A 19,296-nucleotide genomic window follows, 5' to 3' on the forward strand; every position below is an offset into this window, starting at 1 on the left:
TATCACCCAGTCTGCTGTCAATTATTTTCAAATTGAGGAGATCTCACTTTAAAGTCCAGAATTTGTAATATTACTGTACAATTATTGTGATACCTCAAATTTAATCTTTCAACACTTAGATGCACAAGAATATATTTAACTCCCCATGGTTAAGTCAAATGTCTCAGGGCACTGTCACACCAGAGAAGAAAGAAAGATTAGTCACTGGTTTACAGGCTGGAAATAAAGAATGTTGTGTAAAAATAGTAAATTATGCAAAAAAGAGTTTCAGCTGAAGGAATCTCTGTCACAAGGTGCATCCACATCATCAGAGAAAAATAGTTTTGAATTGCAGGAAGAAAGACTGCTCTTTATTTGACAACAGTAACTGACCATTTTCTATGCTCAACTAATTAAGCGTTTGGTCTGGTAAATATAGGAATATAGTGAAAGTCCCCATCACAATTTTTCTAAAGGATACCATAAATAGTCTCTTTGTCAAAAACTTATCACAGTTTATCACAAGAAAAATGAAAGATGTCAATACATATAATTTATACAAATTTTTAATTCCATCATTATCAAAACATGCTTTTAAAAGTTTGTTAATGCTGTGTGTTACCAAATGTCTAAATGACTTACGTATGTATTAGGGCCACATTTAGAAAAAATAAATAAATGTAATGACGAGAATAAAGTAAAAAATATTTAATTATGAGAATAAAGTTGAAAATATTTAATTACGAGAATAAAGTCGTAAATATTTAATTAGTTACGAGAATAAAGTTGTTAATATTTAATAAAGTAGAGAAGGAGAGTTGTTAAAATGAGGTCTGGGGAGCATTTCGTAGAATTTCCATTTCCATTTAGTCATTTAGCAGACGCTTTTGTCCAAAGAGACTTACAGGAAAAAAGGGGAACAATCACGGTATAGTGCAATAAGAGCCATTAGTGCAGCAATAAGTGCTAGTGACAATTCTTTAAGGAGCAGAATTGTTGTTTGGTGTTAGGAGAGAAGGTGCTCTCTGAAGAGCTGGGTCTTCAGGAGCTTTTTAAAGGTAGAGAGAAATGTACTTTAAGATAGGTTTCATAAACAAGGAGATACTAAATCTTTTGGCACATTAGCATCACATTAACATAAGTATAAGGACTTTAAAAAGAATATGCAAGAAGTTGCATCTTTTAGGCAGAAGGAACCAGACGGACTTGGAGGAAATCGCTGCTTTGGAGGAAGGAGAAATGGCTGGAAGTGGTCGACTGCATGACTATCAGTGGATGCATCAGCAGCCACTCGGAGGGGTTTCGTGGTGTCTCAAGAAAGTCATTACATTAACTTTACCTGCTAACTGCTGCACTCTCGCCTTTTGTCGTTTCGTACTTACAAGTCATCTGGACTTTTTTTTTTTTTTAAACTTCTCTCTGACAGAGTTACTTACAGCACTGAAATAATTACTCATAGGCTACGGTCAGACTGCAGCCTGAAGTGAACCAAATCCGATTTTTTTGCCCCTATGCGACCTGCATCTGATCTTTTAATGACAGTCTGAACGACACAGATCCGATTTTTTCAAATGCGATCCAGGCCACTTGGATATGTATTCCTAAAACCGATACATATCTGATCTTTTGACATGCGACTCCAGTCTGAACGGCCAGGTCGCATTCATCATACAAAGGCTTACTGCTCGCGGCCATGTTTTCTGCTACTTCCGTAAACACTGAGCACGCTCGCTGCGTGTGACATCGTCGTGTCCTCCAATGCGCATGCGGGACACTTTTGGTACGTTTAAAGTTCACACTGGAGATCACATACAAGTCGCATTTAATTGGAAATGTGAACGACCTTGCAAAAAAATTGGATTCCACAAAAAAAATCAGAATTGAGCATTAAGCCCTGCTGTCTGAACGTAGCCTTAGACTAAAGTTAGGACTGATGCATCATTTTTAGGCGTTTCTCTCGACTTGGCCAGCAAGAAGCTACTTAAAGCTCCAGAATGTGTTGTAAATACAGCCTCTGTAAACATTGATTTATGTATGTTGGATTGTGGTAGATCTACAGATAGGACAATATACTTTTTTTTTTTTTTTAAAGTGGCCGGAAATTTAAAATCCAAACTGTTGGGCCTGGGAATAAATGACATACACATACTGCACCAGTCTTCTAACCCTTTTCTCCCAACAACTTCAAACATCAGAGTGAGTTTGTAAGATGTTTTAATCACATAAAAATTCTACACACTCAAGCATCAGTGAGAAAGAATAGTTTTGCATGCATTTCAACTCTAATTGCTTTTCACAGCGTCCACCCCTCTGCTTCCCAGACTTCGACATATAGAAAGTCGCATTAGACTTGAGCTGCTTTTTAGATAACGACAATTACAGTCTTTGCCTCCATGACTCGTGTGAGTAAGTGGGCTTTGTTTGCAGAAACTCAAAGTGCAAGGCAAACAAACCCATTTGATGGAGTTAATTATACATCACGCACACTCTGAGGCAGCCTGGAAGCCTGTAATTGTTAAGTATGCCTGTACCCAGCAGACTGTTGTGCACTTCCATAGATATAAAAGTTGTATGACTCCTGGAATCGCCACAAGTCATACAATAGGCTACTTGTTAGAAGAGTTCTTAAGCCATAGCAAGGCGGGTGCCTGTGACCCATCTTTGAAAGTTATGAAATATCTACACTCCACTCCTTTCTAGTAGTCTCTCATCATCCTGTACGTCCCAGGACTTTATGGCTCATCTCAGTACCTTCTCAGGCAATAATTCCCACAGCAGCTTCATGAAAGATTCATTAAGCTTTCAAAGAGTCGTGCCTCTTTTTCTTTTTTCTTCTCCTTTTTTTGAGCTGCTGCCGAGCTGCTGCTGAAGGACGGTGTTAAAGGTGTTTTGACAGTCGCTCCAGAAGGAGAAAGCCTGCCATGCCGCTTCAATAACGCCTGTGGAAGCAATAACGTTCCCTCGTCTCAATGGGATAGACGGATCTCATCACCTGGTGGCCTCGGTTGATATTTATTCCCTTTCTCTCGTGTCTCGGGGTGGATTGGAGAGGCGGGGTTGTGACTGGGAGGTCGCCTGGCTAGAAGGCCCAAGTGGTTTGGGGAAACTGCCTGTGGAGACTGAAGGAGCAGCTCAGAAGACTCTCTGAATTAATATTCTGGAGAGACGTTTTGGTTCTTCCTGGTGGTGCAGCAGGGATTTAAAGGCCAGAGTTGGAAGGTAAATATTGATGTTTACTTGAATGTGTACAATTATTATTATACTCTAGTACTTAAAGCTGTAATAATCAACACTTTCAAACAGTTGAACTTTGTGTAATTTGAAAAATGTCGCTCATAGTGATAAACTAAGCGTTTTAGTCTCTTTTAGCTTCTAGTTTTGGTTTCATGGCAAATTTAGAGTGAATATTGGAATTGCATTTACCAAGTGGACGCAGATATCAACATGAATCCAAGTGGCGGCATCTGCTGAATATGTAGATGAATTACTTAAAATAACTTTTAAAGCTGAGAATATGGTGGTAGCATGTTTGCCTAAAACATGGGCAATACAGCTTTAAGTATAAGCATATAGTAAATAACACAAGAGAAAACTATTTATTTTACTTCAGTTTTTCCATTTATAAATATTTTCTACTTTTTTCTTTGTTCCATACTTACTTTCCTTCCATCTCTCTGTCCTTTTGATTACTTCAATTCAATTTTCCCTCCATCCTTCCGTCCTTATTTACTTATTACTTCATCTTTACTTTCCTCCATCAACTTACATGAAACTAGTGAAATCCTCAAAACGGAATATGTCTTAGTTTTACCATAACAGCATGATTTAGGAATAAATATTTATACTGACTTGTACATGTTCATTTTCCACTTTTGAATAATAAATGATAATGTAATTAATAATGTTTGGCCACTTGGAGGCAGCAGACATGGCTCACAGCTTCCATACTGACATCTGACATCCAGCAGACAAACTGGAACATTATCGCTGAACCATGATTGTGTTCATCTGATAAATGTAAGTTCTATATTTTCTTTCCTTTTAGCTCTGATTTACTCTCCACCATCTCCTGAGGAAAATGTCTGGCTCTTTTGCTACTAAATGCTCCACTAGTTTTACCAGCTAGTCGCTAACTGTAGTGTACAGTAGATGAAAAGGAGCAATACTGAAAACAAGGTTAACGAGAGACTCAACCATCCTATAAATAGTCTGTAAAACCTCAAATTTGTGGTCAAAGGGGCTAAAAAGCTCAGTTCTTCAGAGTTGGTTCAGGTTAATATTACAAAAATGTATTGAACGTGAACAAACCTCCCGATCTCTCTTTGCATTTTAAAGAGCAATGTGGAGGATCAGGAAATATAATATGATATATAATATAATGCTGTTTGAAAAATTTTGAAAAATGTGTGAATTTTTTGCTGTAAATTTGTGAGGAAAAAGTTAAACATTTACGAGAGAAAGAATATCAAATTTACAAGAAAATAAGTGGTTAAAAAAGTGTCAGCTAGGGTTTCATTAGCATTCATACATTTGTGTTTTCATGTGTTTTCATTAGGTTAGAAGCTTAAAAGAGCCCTTCATATCTAGATTGGGAGCCTTACATGGATGTACAAGGAGAATTGGATACTCATTCCTATGAAAGTTTTTCATTGGTACATAAAGCCCAAAAAGTTTGGTCTCAGCACAAAAAAACAATACCCGGAATTTCTATGGCTCTTCCGCATATTGGGCCCATATAGCAGGCACACTAGAGACTTCTACCGACGAGCCAGCTACATCCGGTTTAGCACTCCAATAACTTGAATGGGACAAAAGTAGTTAAAAAAATGTATCCACTGATTTACAGAAGCTTCTTTTCCAATGTAGGTCTATGGGAAAAAGTATTTTCTGTCCCCATGGCATCATATGACAGATGTTGTAATTCCAATGTATAGGTGCATCTCAGTAAATTAGAATATCATAGAACATTTATTTATGTCAGTAATTAAATTGAAAAACTAGAAATAAGACATTATATAGGTCCATTACACACAGAATTAAACATTTTTATGTCTTAATTTATTTAACTTCTTCTAATTATTTATAATATATATATTGATTATGGCTTACATTTAATGCAGACCTAAAATTCAGTGTCTTATAAAATGCTAATATTACAAAAGACCAATTTTTAAAAAGTATGTTTAATATGGAAATGTTGGCCTCTGAAAAGTATGTCCATCTATATGCACTCAATACTTGGTTGGGGCTATTTGACTTGAACTACTGGAAATGGACTTTTCCATCATATTCTAATGTATTGAGATGCACCTGTATGAGCACTACAAAGTTGGAGTTTAGCGATGTTGCTGGGGGCTTGATCCTCTTCTTCAGAACCCACCATGTTGCATTGTCATGTTTCAACAGTGGCCCAGAATGGACAAACTAAACACTGGCTCTACAGAGGGCCTTTCACATTTTTACGTTACCTAAAGCCGGTCATAAGCAACTCCACGGCTAGATGTCCTCACTCCTAAACACAGCATGTATAACCTTTGACCACAAGTTCATCCCAAGTTCACTTCATGGTATTTTAGCACCATATGGGAGGAACAGACTTGTACAGAAATTAAAGCCGCCTGCAGGCACTTCTGTGCTTCTGTTATTTGTAATTTGCATAAATTATCCCTCTTCCTTAAAATCCTGTTTAGACCGGGGCATGATGTCCTCGCCACAAGAAGTATTTTTACATTACATTTTTGTTGCTCAGCATCTGTCCCTCGCTCTGAGTGCCTCCGCGCCGAGTGTTTATCAGTGATTCCGCTATCTGATCTCAGAGATGAATCAATATGATATGTAAATAAGCTTTATGCAAAGTAGATACAAGTGGGTGTTGTGAGCATGAGAAAGAGGTGAGAGTGAGACGTGAGTTTTTTGGAAGTCTGCAGCGCAACCAAACTGCCAGGCTTATTAATCTCTTGCGCTTCAGTGGCGCAGTGTGGTACCTCATCTTCACACTGCCTGCTGTTTCCCCCCACCTTCCTCTGAAATTACAGTCAGTAATCTGTTTGGCACTTAGACGAGTCACAGAGGAGAGAAAAAACTAGAAAAGACAACAGGAAACGGCTTCACAGAGAAATAAACATTTTAATTAAGTGTTCAGCACTGATAAATTTAGATTTCACACGCACACAAACAAGATAGCATTTTCTGAAAGCTTGAAATTAAATAACAGATTTGTTTTTAGATATAACATTTGTTTTTAGATATACATTAAGTAATTAAATAATCTGAAATATTGCTTTGAATGAATTTGTAGACATCTACATGCACATACCTTACCTAATTCAAAACAATGACACTTTGAAATATGTAGGACAACCGACTCAAAAAGTGAAGTAACACTCAAGTGCCACATGAAATAAGACTGTACAAGCACAGAGACACATGGACGTCATGCTCTTAACTCACTAAGAATAAATATAAATGTTAAAAAATTCAGGAAGTTTGGGTGGAGGGGGGGATTGTCTGGTTGGATATCCGTCAAAGGGCCGGGAAGCACACACACACACACACACAAAGTCCTCCTTCCCCCTCCGCGTGGTGATGCCTCTGTCAAATCATAACTTTGTCATGCTTCAAAGTCATGTAACTGTGGTGCGTCCTGTGAAGAGGTAGATATGGCTTGTCTTTGAACTGTCACACGTGTCCTGTTACTGAACGGGTCGAATTCACAGGGATGATTTGAAAAGTCTCTCGAATGAGACAAAGAGGCGTTTGGATGGCGGTGGCAGTCTGTGATGCAGTACTAATTCCTCCTCACAGCTGGATCCTGTGCCGTGTGTAAAAGGAAACATCCGATTTAAAAGCGTTTCATCTCACCTCAAAAGTTAATTAAGCTGGCTGTGATGCATGGATGATTGTCTTAGAGTTTTTGTTGTTTTTTGCCCAGAAACTGTTGCCACAGCATCAGACTCAGACAACATCTCAAAATCAAGTGGCTGCACCGTTTTCCAGGGCAGCTGTGTCTAGTTTCTCTCTTTGACGTTGCTTTGTTCCACTCTCTTCTCTTCCCTTCTTTCTTTTCCACTGTAGCCAAATGTCTGGTGGCAGAAAGTCTGTTTCCTGATGTTCTCTGTCCTTATTTCCTGTGTTCTTCCAGACAGCTGCCATGTGTTTCCCCTGCCTCTTTCTCTGGCTACAAGAAATCATTTGATAGAGAATGATGACCCTCTTTCTTGATAACATGCATATGGCAAATAATTGGGTAATAACAATGTCAATTCCTAATAAAATATGTCACCACGCTGTCCACTTTGCTCTGCCTCACTCCTTTTCCCCCAGTTAGAAGTCAAATCAGGCCCCAGCTTTTCATCCTCCCATCAAAATGTCCTTTGTCAAAGCTCGCCATGGTTTGCATTTTTTTGTGAACTTGAGTGTGAAGCGTAACAGACGCAGCAGGGAGTGCCGGGGTGCTGCTGGCAATCTGCAAGGTCACTGACAAAAAAAGCGAACACATACAGCAACTCGAAAAGAAGCCAGAGACAAAAATGGTTCAGGGAAGCCCTCATAGGTCACCTTCCCTGCTTGCTGTGCTCTGGGCCACGAGTTTCACTTTTAAAACTTTTAAAAAGTCCTGTGAAAAGAATGCTGTAGTCTCCTTTTTTTCCAGCATTCTGCCATGACTACATGTTGGGGTGGGTAGTCCACAATAGTGCAACATCTTTGGATCCTCGTCCTCTTGACTCATATCTTGGTCTCTTTGTGTTCGGCTTTGAAGGAGTTCCTGATGGCCAGGAGACCAGAGGCCAGAAGATGTCCGCTCACTTTGCTGTACCACTCCTGCGACCGGCCCCTGGAAGATAAATCAACAAGATCTTTCAGCAAAGAAAAGGTCAGAGAAAGTCACATTTGAACAGAGAAAGTGACTTGATGGTCAATTCCATAGAAACATTTAGTTTTGACCTCTGTAAATGAAGCATATTCTCCTCTATTTTATTTGTACGGCTGCTCACAAAAGACTCAACTTACTGTCTACAAACATCCATATGCTCTTTTTCACAGTTTGTTGAGGACAGTGTTTTCTACGGCGGCGTATTAGGGCCATGTATGAAAAAAATATATACAGACATCGAGGAGGGGGGTAATATTTCGAGGAAAAAGTCGCAAGTTTACGAGATTAAAGTGGCAAATCTACGAGAAAAAAAATCGCAGATTTATGAGAGAAAAGTAGGAAAAATAGTGTTTTTGTCCTTGTCAAGGAATCTGAACCACAGACGGCGCCCGGAAAGCTGAGGGTGGCCCACGCACATTTGCAAATTTTTTTCCTGAAATATTACCCCCCTCCCCCGGATCTGTATTTTTTTTTTTCATACTTGGCCCTAATACACCATTGTAGTTTTCCATACAGTAACTGTAGTATCATGTATCTTGTGCTGACATTCACCCCCATTAAGTGGACGTCCACATTTCTCCTGTCTTTAAGATTTTAGATTATATCACAGTTAAAAGGCTTTTGGGGATCAACTTTAATCCATCTTTATATCCCACTCATGAATAAACATCTCCCCTCTACATATTTAAAACACTGCAGGGAAAGAAGTACGAACGTTGTGCTGAGTGCCACTTAGGTGTCACATTTTTCTGTACTGCAGCAGTCGAGGAAAAAAAAAAGTCAGTCATACTGAATGTTTTTTTTGCTTCTGGTTTATATCATAATCTTCTAATGCTACTTCAGTGATGTCAGATAGAGCTGAATGGAAATATTGTGGCACACAAGTCCAGTTATTCAAGCTACTTTCCTCAAGGGGAAAATGTTGTGATTATTATTATATTGAGCCAAGCAGTTTTCTTATTCATATTTTAAGATGACTTATAAGAGAACACATATTTTACTCAATAATGCCTCGAAGAGATTCCAAGCCTTTTCACAAGACAAGCAAAGGTGTAACTCATAGCATTAACAAAATTGATTGCATTCAAGGCAAAGTAGTATGCATGCTGACTCATAAATAGTTTACTGGAACAAACATTTTTGATCAAGCTATATCTGTGTTATCTTAAAGGATAACTTTTCTTCATTTTCTTGTTCATTTTAATTCCTGGCACAACTAAAGGTACATTTGTTTGGACAAATATAATAATAACAGCAAAAATACCTCATAAGAGTTTAATTTCAGAGCTGATATCTAGACATCTTCCATGTTTTTTGTAATAAGACGCATTATCATTATCAAGATATCAGCTCTTAAATAAACTCCGAGGAGCTATTTCTGTTGTTATCATTATATTTGCCGAAACAAATGTACATTTAGATGTCCCAGGCATTAAAAAGAACAATTAATTGAAGAAAACAAGAGTGGTCTAATATTTTTTCCATGACATGTCTTTGTGTGTAAGTGACTAATAAGGACAACAATTTAGCGGATATCCAATAAGAGTGTTTGTTTTTGCCACTGACAGGCTCAGATTGCGTATAAAAATTACAACAATGATAACATTAGAGAAAAAGCCCTACAGGGAATGCGGAGTAAACATGTTCTGAAATCTTGTGAAAGTGAGTTGTTGAAAAATCACAGTAAAGCTTTGGAGAGTTGCAGTGTTGGGAAAAGTTTGCTGTGTTGGGTACAGAAGGCCAAGCTTCCTGTTATCAAAAAGTTTTTCAATGTCAATTCAAGGCTGAATGTTTAGAGGAGGTCCTTGAAGTCGATGGCCGCTCCTATTTATTTCAGCCAGAGTATGCAGATGAAGAGCTCTTGCAAATTGAAGGATGGATGAGGAGAGAGGGTAAAGGAGGATGAACTGGCTGCTGCAAAGCTGTAAAACTTGGGTGACTGGCGGTTTTCCTATGGGTGCTGTGACCCTTTGTCCACAGAGGAAGAATGCTGTACAGAGCAGTAGCTCTTGCTGCACCATATTCAGATTTCAGGTATTTTAGCAAAGGTTTTTAATGTAAATTCAGATTTTTTTCATAGGTTTATTATTTATAGATTACGTTTATTTTTATTTTTAATATATGTATAGCGTATGCTCAAGGTATGTTTGAATGCTGCTACCGGATGCTTGAATTTCCCTCGGGATAAATAAGCATCTACAGTTATGGGAAAAAATATTAGACCAAACAATGTAAGCAATGTAGAAATTGAAGAAAACAAAGGTCTAATCATTTTTCCATGACTGTATCTATCTATGTTGTGGATATATTTAATAACAATCTGAGTCTGTCAGTGGCAGTTGTTCTTGCAACTTGTTTTGCATGTTTTTCAGGTTGAAAAAGTTTCCTTTTAATTAATGTTTGTAACATATGCAGTGGCATTATTATGACACATTTCCTCAGCATGGTACATGTAATACGACTTCCATTTTTTTTATTTCGTTTTTTTTCACTTGACCCAAATTTTAAAGAGTGACAGGCTATGCTGCACAATAGACAAAGTGCAGACGTTCATCTGTTTGATGGCCAATAAAAGGATTCAGCGAGTGTCATGTTGAAGATTATATCATAACAGTTTCATGCAGCGTCACTATGAAGATCAGCTAAAAATCTAGAGTACAGTGAGAGGTTACTATCTGCAGTGGAAAATGAGGCCTCATTTCAACTGTGATATAATTATTACTTGTTGAGCCTGTTATCTTTAATGTAAGTTATAGCTTTATAAAAGCAGTTATAGCTTTATAAATTATATTACAACTTAACCCTTTGAATCCACCATGTTTTCTTTAAAACATCGGCAAAAATATGAAAGTTTCCATTAGAAAAAGTAACCAAAACGAAACTTTAAATTGGGATATTTCCTTCAAAATCACTTTATTCTATGTCTCATTTAAAATATCACCAAAACGAAACCATTTGGAATTACAAAATCCTGTTAAAGCATTAAATTCACGGTCACGTTACGAATATTAATTGAAAATCTGACAGAACTGCAGGCTGTTTACACAGACCAGAGTGGAGATGACAGGAAAAGTTGTAAGTAGAGGTTGTAAAAATGCAAAACTATTTTTATTTATTAATATTTTTTCCTATTATTCTTGACACATGTGGGCACTTGGAAAAGTGCTGTATTTATTCCAATAAAAAAAATGATCAGAGAAATTCAACTTTTTGTGTTTTTTCTTTTTTAGAATTTATGTCATAACTGTGTTAAACTACACAAAATACATTTTTAAGTTGATCCCACTTCTAGCCATGATTGTGCGGATTCCATAGAGCTGCATTATATTATATATTATATTTTGCAGAGAAATACAGGGCCCCAGTTAGGAAAATGTTAGTAGTTAGACCCAGGCTATCATTTAATGTTGGTAGTTAAATCTGTGCTCTTCCTTGTATCATGAGACAACATATCTGCTTTGAAAAAGGTGTTGAATAGCTGATTTCCACTTCTGCGTTACTCATTCTGTCGCAGTTTCACACTTTACATAACTAATCGCAATATTCACTTCAGCGTGATGCAAGTTGTATTTGTTTGCATGTTATGCATCTCGGAATTTTAGTTTTTACTGCAGTTTCAAACGGACTCCAGTCCCAAGAAGGCATCCTTGATGTTTCTCTTTCACTCACTCACTGAGGCAATAACGTATTTAATTTCCTCTAGAGGCGATAGGATCTGTTTCACAGGCCTGTACTGTAAAAAGCCCCGTTGACCTTGATGCTGTGGATCTGTTGTCTTGCCTTGAAAGTTAACAAGCACTTCAAATTAATGTCATAGCGACAAAGCCCAAGACAGCGCAGTGCACCGCAGACGTTTAGCTTGAGCTCTGCCATGAGAGGAAATTAAAAGCGAGAGGAAGTGACAGACAAAGGAAAGAGTGAAGGCGTTCATTCCTCTGGGTGTTTTCACTTCTTTCTTACATGATCACTCTTGCATAACAGGAGCTCTGGCAGGCCGGCGTTACTGCTGGTTGCTTGTAAATGATGTTGGAATTGAGCTTTTTTCACCTCTTCTTTGCTCTGAATAACAGTTTCAGCTTAAATGCCTAAAATGTAAATGTGTGTACTTGTGATAACAGTAGCTGTTCAGCTCATGGCCGTTCCCTATCACTTAACACACTCCGTTCTGTCCTGGATTTAGCACATACTCATCAGAAAATTAGAAAGAGACACAAGCCGGTGAATGTGTGCTGACGTGATCCTTTCAGTTCAGTTGTAATGGGCCGACTAAAAGCCTGCTGAGATAATCACACAGCTATAAATCAAATCTGTCTGCGCCTTTCCTCCCTCTTTTTGATGTTACGAGTCACCTTTTCACTCTCAGCTCGGTCCGTTTTTTAAATGGAAGCTCATTCCACGGAAATAAAACCATTGATGAAAAGTTAGTCAATCAAAATTATGGCTGGGATTTTGACTTATAAAGTTTTTTTTTTTTAAGATCAAAATGATGAAACACTGACTCACAATTATCAATTAATTATCAAAGTTTTGACTTTCTAGGTCAAGATTATGAGAATACTAAAAAAATATGAGCTAATATCTTTATTCTAAAGTTTATACAGGCATGGAAAAAAATATTAGACCATTTTCCATGGTTTTCTTGATAATAACCAAAATCATTATCAAGAAAAACATGGAAAATGGCTCTTAAATTAAACTCTTATTAGCTATTTTTGTTGTTATCATTATATTTTTTCCAAAAAAATGTACCTTTAGTTGTACCAGGCATTAAATGAACAAGAAATTGAAGAAAAAGGGTGGTCTAATATTTTTTTTCACGACTGTACTTTTAACTTAAGATCCGATAATTCTGATCATTCAAAATTTTAGCCTGCATTTTTGTGTTTAAAAAAAGCACACCATAATGTCTTCTTGTAATAACCTTACAACACATTTGAAACAGTACAAGTATAAATGAGCATCAGTGTGTGTCTTTGGTAGATATGAGCTTCCACAGTAGTCTGCTATCAGCTTTTTATCTCTTTTTCCACCTGTGTATTTTCAGTTATATTGAATCAGTGCAGAGAAAACACTGTGCGTGCTCATAACTGAATTGACCGAATCTGCAGTTGCTTTCGCCTGCAGCCTTGCTGCTGCAAGAAGAGAAAAAACAACGACAACTACAGTGCAGTTTAATGATGGAGATGCTACGAGCCCGGCCCTCTGTGAGAGAGAGCTGCTGCCACCTGTTTTGTGTCGCACAGAGCTTCATTTCATTTAATCAACTCAGACAAATGGAGCCACAGGGCTCCGCCGAGAGTCAAATTGATCATGTAAGCAGCAGAAAATCTGCAGCAACTTAGTTTCAAAGGGCATGAATCATGAGAAGGAGGGCTGTTCCTCCTCCTCGTGTGCTCACCTACAGGGAGGTTGTGATTGCGCTGCAGATAGATGCTGGCAGAGGTCAGAAACACAGAACAGGCTCAATTAAGACGGATGAGAAGGACTAAGTGCTCTCTCCAGATATTTCTTTTAATAGGCTTCTCACGGCCCTAAATCCTCTCAGCCTCTGTAGTTCCTGCAGCTAACTTTGCCCTTGATTTTACTTCTGTCTCGTCTTTATTACTGAAAGGACCGTTATGCCATTTTTATGTGAACTTATTATTGTATCAACACATTAAATAAATATCCCATAAGTCCCAAATTAATTGATTTAAAAAACAAACAATCAAATATGTATCCAGGAGCTCATCTCATCACAAACTCATTTGTAAATGAGAAATGACAATTCTTTTTTCCACTTTTTCTTCCAGTTTGTACATCCTTACCTGGTATCTGTTCGGCAGAGGTGTGTCAGTCGGGTCTTCCTGGCTCCTGTGGGCTCCAGCAAATAGAGGCAGGAGTGGACATTGGCCCTGACCCCCTCCACCAGCACCTCAGGGTGCTCTGTGGATACAGAGGACACGTACAGAGGGCCGGGACATGGTTCTGCCTGCCAAGTCCTGAGAAGAAGGGAGGTGAGAAAATAATCAGGACACAGAATCCAAATGGCATGCAATCGTGATTGTACCAGTAAAAAAAAAAATCTAATTTGTGGGGTAAATTAGTCCAAATATAAATTAAAGTCTAAATATAAGAATCAGTTCAAAAAGATGCAAGATATTAGGGGTATAGGGATGAGTAGGGGTTTTTAGGGTGAATGTTAGGTAATTGTTTGAGTTATATCTGATTGACACTGGGTGGATATTTGTTTGTAGACAATTGCATTGGGGTAGTTGTTTGAGTTGTCAGTGTGATCAGTTTTGAGATGATCTACCAATGGGATTTTGCCTGAGGGCCAAAACAGGAAGTCACAAAGTTTGGAGAGATGCACTGATACATAGTTTGTTTTGTTTTCTGAGATTTGACAACAATTAGAAAAATGTCTTACTCGGGTAACTAAAAGTTCATGTGGGCTGTCATGGAGAAATATAACAAACATACACAGTGTGATGTGATCCAGCTGCAGACATAGATACTGTCATGTCTCATCTGACTTCAGGGTTGGATTAAAATTTAATCGACCCCGTTCAAATCTCGAAATGAAAAACTGCAGTCTCCAACTTTTAAATCAAACTGACACTTTCAGAGTATTTTTGGATTTGACTCCTCTGTGCTCCCTGCTCTGTGTATCTCAGCAGGTTAAGACCCAGAGGCCTGCGAAGCCTGAGGCTCGCCTTGCCTCATTACCTGAGCAGCAGATGCTCCTGTGGGGGCCAGTAGCCCAGGCTGTGGCCCTGGCCCTGGAGGAGGTAGCGGTGGACTTCGGCGTCCTTGGACAAGGTCTGGATGACAGAGGCCTGGCGCAGGTTTCCCTCCCACAGCTCCTGTTCCCTCAGCAACCGGTGAAGCAGCTCCTTTTGCGGGGCTTCCACCTCCACAGAGCCACGCCACATCCACAAGGGGCAGCCATCGTCCTTCTGCAGACAAGTGGAGGAAGAGAATTAGAACGAATGAAGCCACCAAGGCGCTCCTCTACACACTTAAAATATCTTGTCACATGGTCAATTCTTTATTTCTTCATATTCTGGTACTTCTCCCTCTCAAAACCTTCTCCAGGCCCTGATTTTTTTTTTCTTTTGCGTTTTTGTGGTTGCAATTTCAGTGGTCATTAATTTAAGAAAAGTATTATTTTCTAGTATTTGTATAGTACAATATGAACCAGATTTATTTAATTATTATTCATTTAAAAAAAATCTGCTCTATGAAAAAAATATTTAATTCAATTTACTTTTCACTTTTTAGTTCATGTTTTGTTTCTCTTAACAGGACAATAAAAAAAAAAATGTCTCCAATCACGGCACACTTACAGCCTGGTTTAAATAAGTAATTTTAATTGTTTTAACCCCCTCTTTCCTCCTCCTCTCACCTTCTTGAATGCCAGCTCTACGTGCTCTGGAGCTGGGTGGCTCTCCCAGCTGCGGCTCTTCTCTCTGGCCTCCTTCAGAAGGTGCTGGGTGCTCAGCTGCAGCTTGCACCTTCTGTCCTCCTGCTCCTCCTCAGAAAGAGAGTCCTTAGTGGGGCTTGCAACACTTGAATGCTGACTGGGCCAGAACTCTGGAAGCTACAAAGAGGATTTTATTTTATATTCAACATAATTTTCTTTGCTCCATCTCTTCAGCTTCAAAAGTGTTTTCCAGCATTTGAAAAAAAAAAATGCAAATAGATACCAAAACACAAAAACATACATATGCCATTTCCCTACATATAAACTGGTACTTATGAAAAAAGAATGTGTGGTGATAAGGTGCACACTTCACTCATAATTTGGACAAGAGTTACACAGTATTTAGCTGAGAATGAGTATGACTGAGTATGAGAATGAGTTTTATGACCTGAGTATGACTTTTTTGGAGGGTAATTTTTGGACATTTCATAAATATGCTGTTTTTTCTGTCATTTCTGGCCTATGAATGGTATGTTGTGTATCAACAGACTATAATTGACCCATTTTTAGGGATTTTAAAATTTGACCATTTTTGACATAAAACGACATGCTATAGTATGACTTTTTTTCTGGAGGGTCTTTTTTGGGCATCCCATAAAATGGTGTCTTTTTGCTGTTTTTGGACAAACTATGTATCAAAAGAGTATAAATGACCCATTTTCAGCATTCTTAGGCATTTTAAAATTTGATCATTTTCACAAAAGATTACCTTTTTTTGCAGGGTCATTTTTGGGCATCCCATAAAATTGTAATTTCTGGCCATATTATACTCTAATATGTATCAACAGAGTAAAATATGGCCAGTCTTAGCATTTTTAGGCATTTTTAGACATTTTAAAGAATCACACTTTTTTGATTAAAAAAATTGACATACTATAGCATGCCGTTTTATTTCTTCTTCAAATTTTGTTCATACTATATGGTGGTTTTCTGTCATTTTTGGAAATATTCTGCCACAATAATAGTAAACAGAGTATAATAGGTCCAGTCTTAGCATTTTTAGGCATTCTAAAGTATCCCACTTTTTTGACAAAAATCCAAATACTATGAGGAAAGAATTCAAAAATCGGTCATTGGGATATTTGTCCAAAAATGCAAAGAAAATAAATAAATGCTGTAGAATATCAAGTTGATCATGGTAATAGTATAGTATGTCCAAAAAAAAAAAAAAACCCACAACATAGCATTTCCAAAAAGGAAAAAAAAAAGTCATAGTATGGGGAAAAGAGTTTATTGAAGTTTGTCCAATGCTATGAAGCAGTGTAGAATAAAACCCTTATCATGGTAACACTATAATATGTCGTAAAATAACAAAAAACAACATTAGATTATGTCCAAAAATAAATAAAAAAAAACCCTCATACTATGTTGATAAAGTCCAAAATCAGTCATTGTGAAGTTTGTCAAAAAATGCCAAAAAACTATTAAAACCCACCATATTATAACACAGTTTTGTACCTGGAAGAGCCACTGGGCCTCGGTGATCATGGTGGCCAGGCCCTGGGTGGCAGCCAGGTTCTCACTCAGGTCCCTCTGGTCTGGGCGGCCCAGGCTATGCTTCCTATGACTCGACCTACAGCAACAACAGCAACAAGGTCACTTTTTTTGTCTTGAATTGAAGGCAGCAAACATAACGAAATTACTAACTTCAGAAGAAGAAACCTGACAGATTGAGGTTATTTGCTTTCACAACAAAAAGTTGTTTTCCTTTCAATGTTATATGATATGACATTTTATAGTTGATGTAGTTTCTAAAGACCAAGAAAAAGTTAGAAAGATGAGCGCACTTAAAACAAACTGAGCTGGTCGGATGAGAAGTTGGACCATTAAAAAGTGTATATCTCAGTAGGAGTGGTGAGTTCTGTCAAACAGAACACAGGAGCAAAATGACTCAGAGATGAGATTTTATAGATCTGTGGGAGAACAGCTAGCAGCAGTCAATTTTCCGAGTTATTGTTCCCACCACAAAGTGTGACATGATTTCTGACAGGCCGGGACTTTGGCTTCCAAACGGGAGGCACAAAGTGCTGATTGTGTCGTTATGTCATTTCCATCTACTGTCCCGTCAGCCTGAAGGGAGGAAAAGAGCCGAAGTGGAAAAAAGGAAGAGGAGGAGATGAAAGGAACTGAGGAAAGTAAAAGAGAAAGAGGAGTTTGTGAAAGGAGAGTGATTACAAGAATGAGAAGAGAAAACGAGTAAGAGGAGGATAAATGAGGGAAATATCAGGCAGAACGTAAGAAAAATGTGAATGAGAGAAATGATGTGAGGGTGGATAGAGAGAAGAAGGACGTCAGAAAATAGACAACATCGGGAGACGAGGAAAAGAAAACAAGGTGAAGGACAAAATGTGTAATGTGGCATAAAAGAGGAAGTACGAAAAGGAGAATTGAACCAACAATAAAAGTATCTACTAACAAGTATTGTGTGTGTATCAAATAATGATATATTGGATATATGTATATATATATATATATATATATGTGTGTGTGTGGATCAATCTGCAACTAAAAATCCCTGCGGTTTGTTTGATAAAAACAAAACGGTCAGCTTTCTTTAGGAAATTACTGTACCTGTTTTAAAAATTAAACGTATTATTTTTGGACATCAAAGCCTTTTCTTTGGCATTTTTGGACAAACTTCACTGTGATCGGTTTTAGACATTTTTCAACATACTATACTATGACATTTTAAATTTTTGGACATGCTATCATTTGTTTTTTTCTTTGTTTCTTTTTTTATAATACCATACTATACTATTACCATGATAATTGTACAAACTATGTTATAATATGGTGTGTTTTTTTGCTTTTTTGGCATGGTTTGACAAGCTTCACTATGACCGATTTTATACATACTATGCTGGACATTCTATAACATTGTGTGCTTTTTTCTTATTTTGGGACGTACAATATTACCATGCTTTTCTACAGTGTTGTTTGTTATTTTTGGACAAACTTCGCAATGCAATTTCTAAAAATGTTTTGGACATTCCATAATATGTTTTTTTATCGTTTCTTATGGACATACTGTACTATTACCATGAAAATGTTTCTATTCTGCAGCACTTTTGGGGGCATTTTGGACAAATAATGGCAGATTTTTTACTTTTTCAACATACTTTACTATGACATTTTTGGACATCGTGTTTTTTTTTATTCATCACAAATATGTCGTTTTTAAAATGTGAATCTTCTGTATGAATCACTGGGTCTGGAGATCGGAAAGTATCGAGAGATGAGAGAAAAGTTTTTCTTTTAAAGTAAATACATACAGTCTAACATCAACCTAGCTTTTGATGTTCAATAATGTCTATCTCAGGAGTGCGAGAATACTGCATTCCAAACTCTGTGCTCAGATAAATGACCTGCAGACACTGATGGGACTGAATGTCTCCTAATAATTAAGTTCCTGTCCCAATAAAATACAATATAATTCTCAACAGTCTAATTCTCTCTCCTTATGTTATCTCCCACATCTCCCTGTCTCTGTCTCTTTCTCTCTTTTCTCTACCCTTTCTAACTCTGCCCAGCAGGACTCTCCGCCAAAAAGCAGATAGAAAATATCTTTCATATTAGGGAGTGAAGTTGAGGCCAGATAGAAATCGGTGGAGGTTATGTAATGTGCTCTCTGTGTAAACTGTGCTGACAGCTTTTCATTACAGAGAGAAAGTGTGAGTGTAACAGCTGGATCTGATCCAGAGGTGATGTCATCTGTGAGAACTGAGAACTTTGGAAACACAATGTCTAATGAAGTAACAAAGGTAGGAAGAAAAACATAATGATGTTTCTATGGCACCTAAATGGCAACCTGCCATGGGTAACTGCAAACACACACATCCAGAAACACAGGCATGCACAATCCAAAAGGTGAAATCAGGATCTGAAGCTAAATCCAAGGCTTGGATTTAAAAGTGATGAAGTCACAGCCTGAAGCCAAAACTATCCTGCGGATGTAACAAAATAAGACTAGAGTTTAATA

The 19,296-nt window shown here is 37.8% G+C and overlaps 1 protein-coding gene across 1 annotated transcript in view; it reads right to left on the reverse strand.

Moving 5' to 3' along the window:
* Positions 1 to 6,099: 6,099 nt before the first annotated feature.
* Positions 6,100 to 19,296, reverse strand: part of si:dkeyp-23e4.3 (rho GTPase-activating protein 7) — a 41,534-nt gene continuing 28,337 nt past the window's right edge. The window contains exons 13-17 of the mRNA XM_059352181.1: positions 16,776 to 16,890; positions 15,240 to 15,434; positions 14,561 to 14,790; positions 13,660 to 13,833; positions 6,100 to 7,813 (exon numbers count right to left, since the gene is read on the reverse strand). Coding sequence (XP_059208164.1) covers positions 7,705 to 7,813; positions 13,660 to 13,833; positions 14,561 to 14,790; positions 15,240 to 15,434; positions 16,776 to 16,890 — 823 coding nt within the window. The 3' untranslated portion in view covers positions 6,100 to 7,704. The remainder of the gene's footprint in view (positions 7,814 to 13,659; positions 13,834 to 14,560; positions 14,791 to 15,239; positions 15,435 to 16,775; positions 16,891 to 19,296) is intronic.

Source organism: Centropristis striata, chromosome 15 (assembly GCF_030273125.1).
Source record: "Centropristis striata isolate RG_2023a ecotype Rhode Island chromosome 15, C.striata_1.0, whole genome shotgun sequence".
Classification (NCBI taxonomy): Eukaryota; Metazoa; Chordata; class Actinopteri; order Perciformes; family Serranidae; genus Centropristis; species Centropristis striata.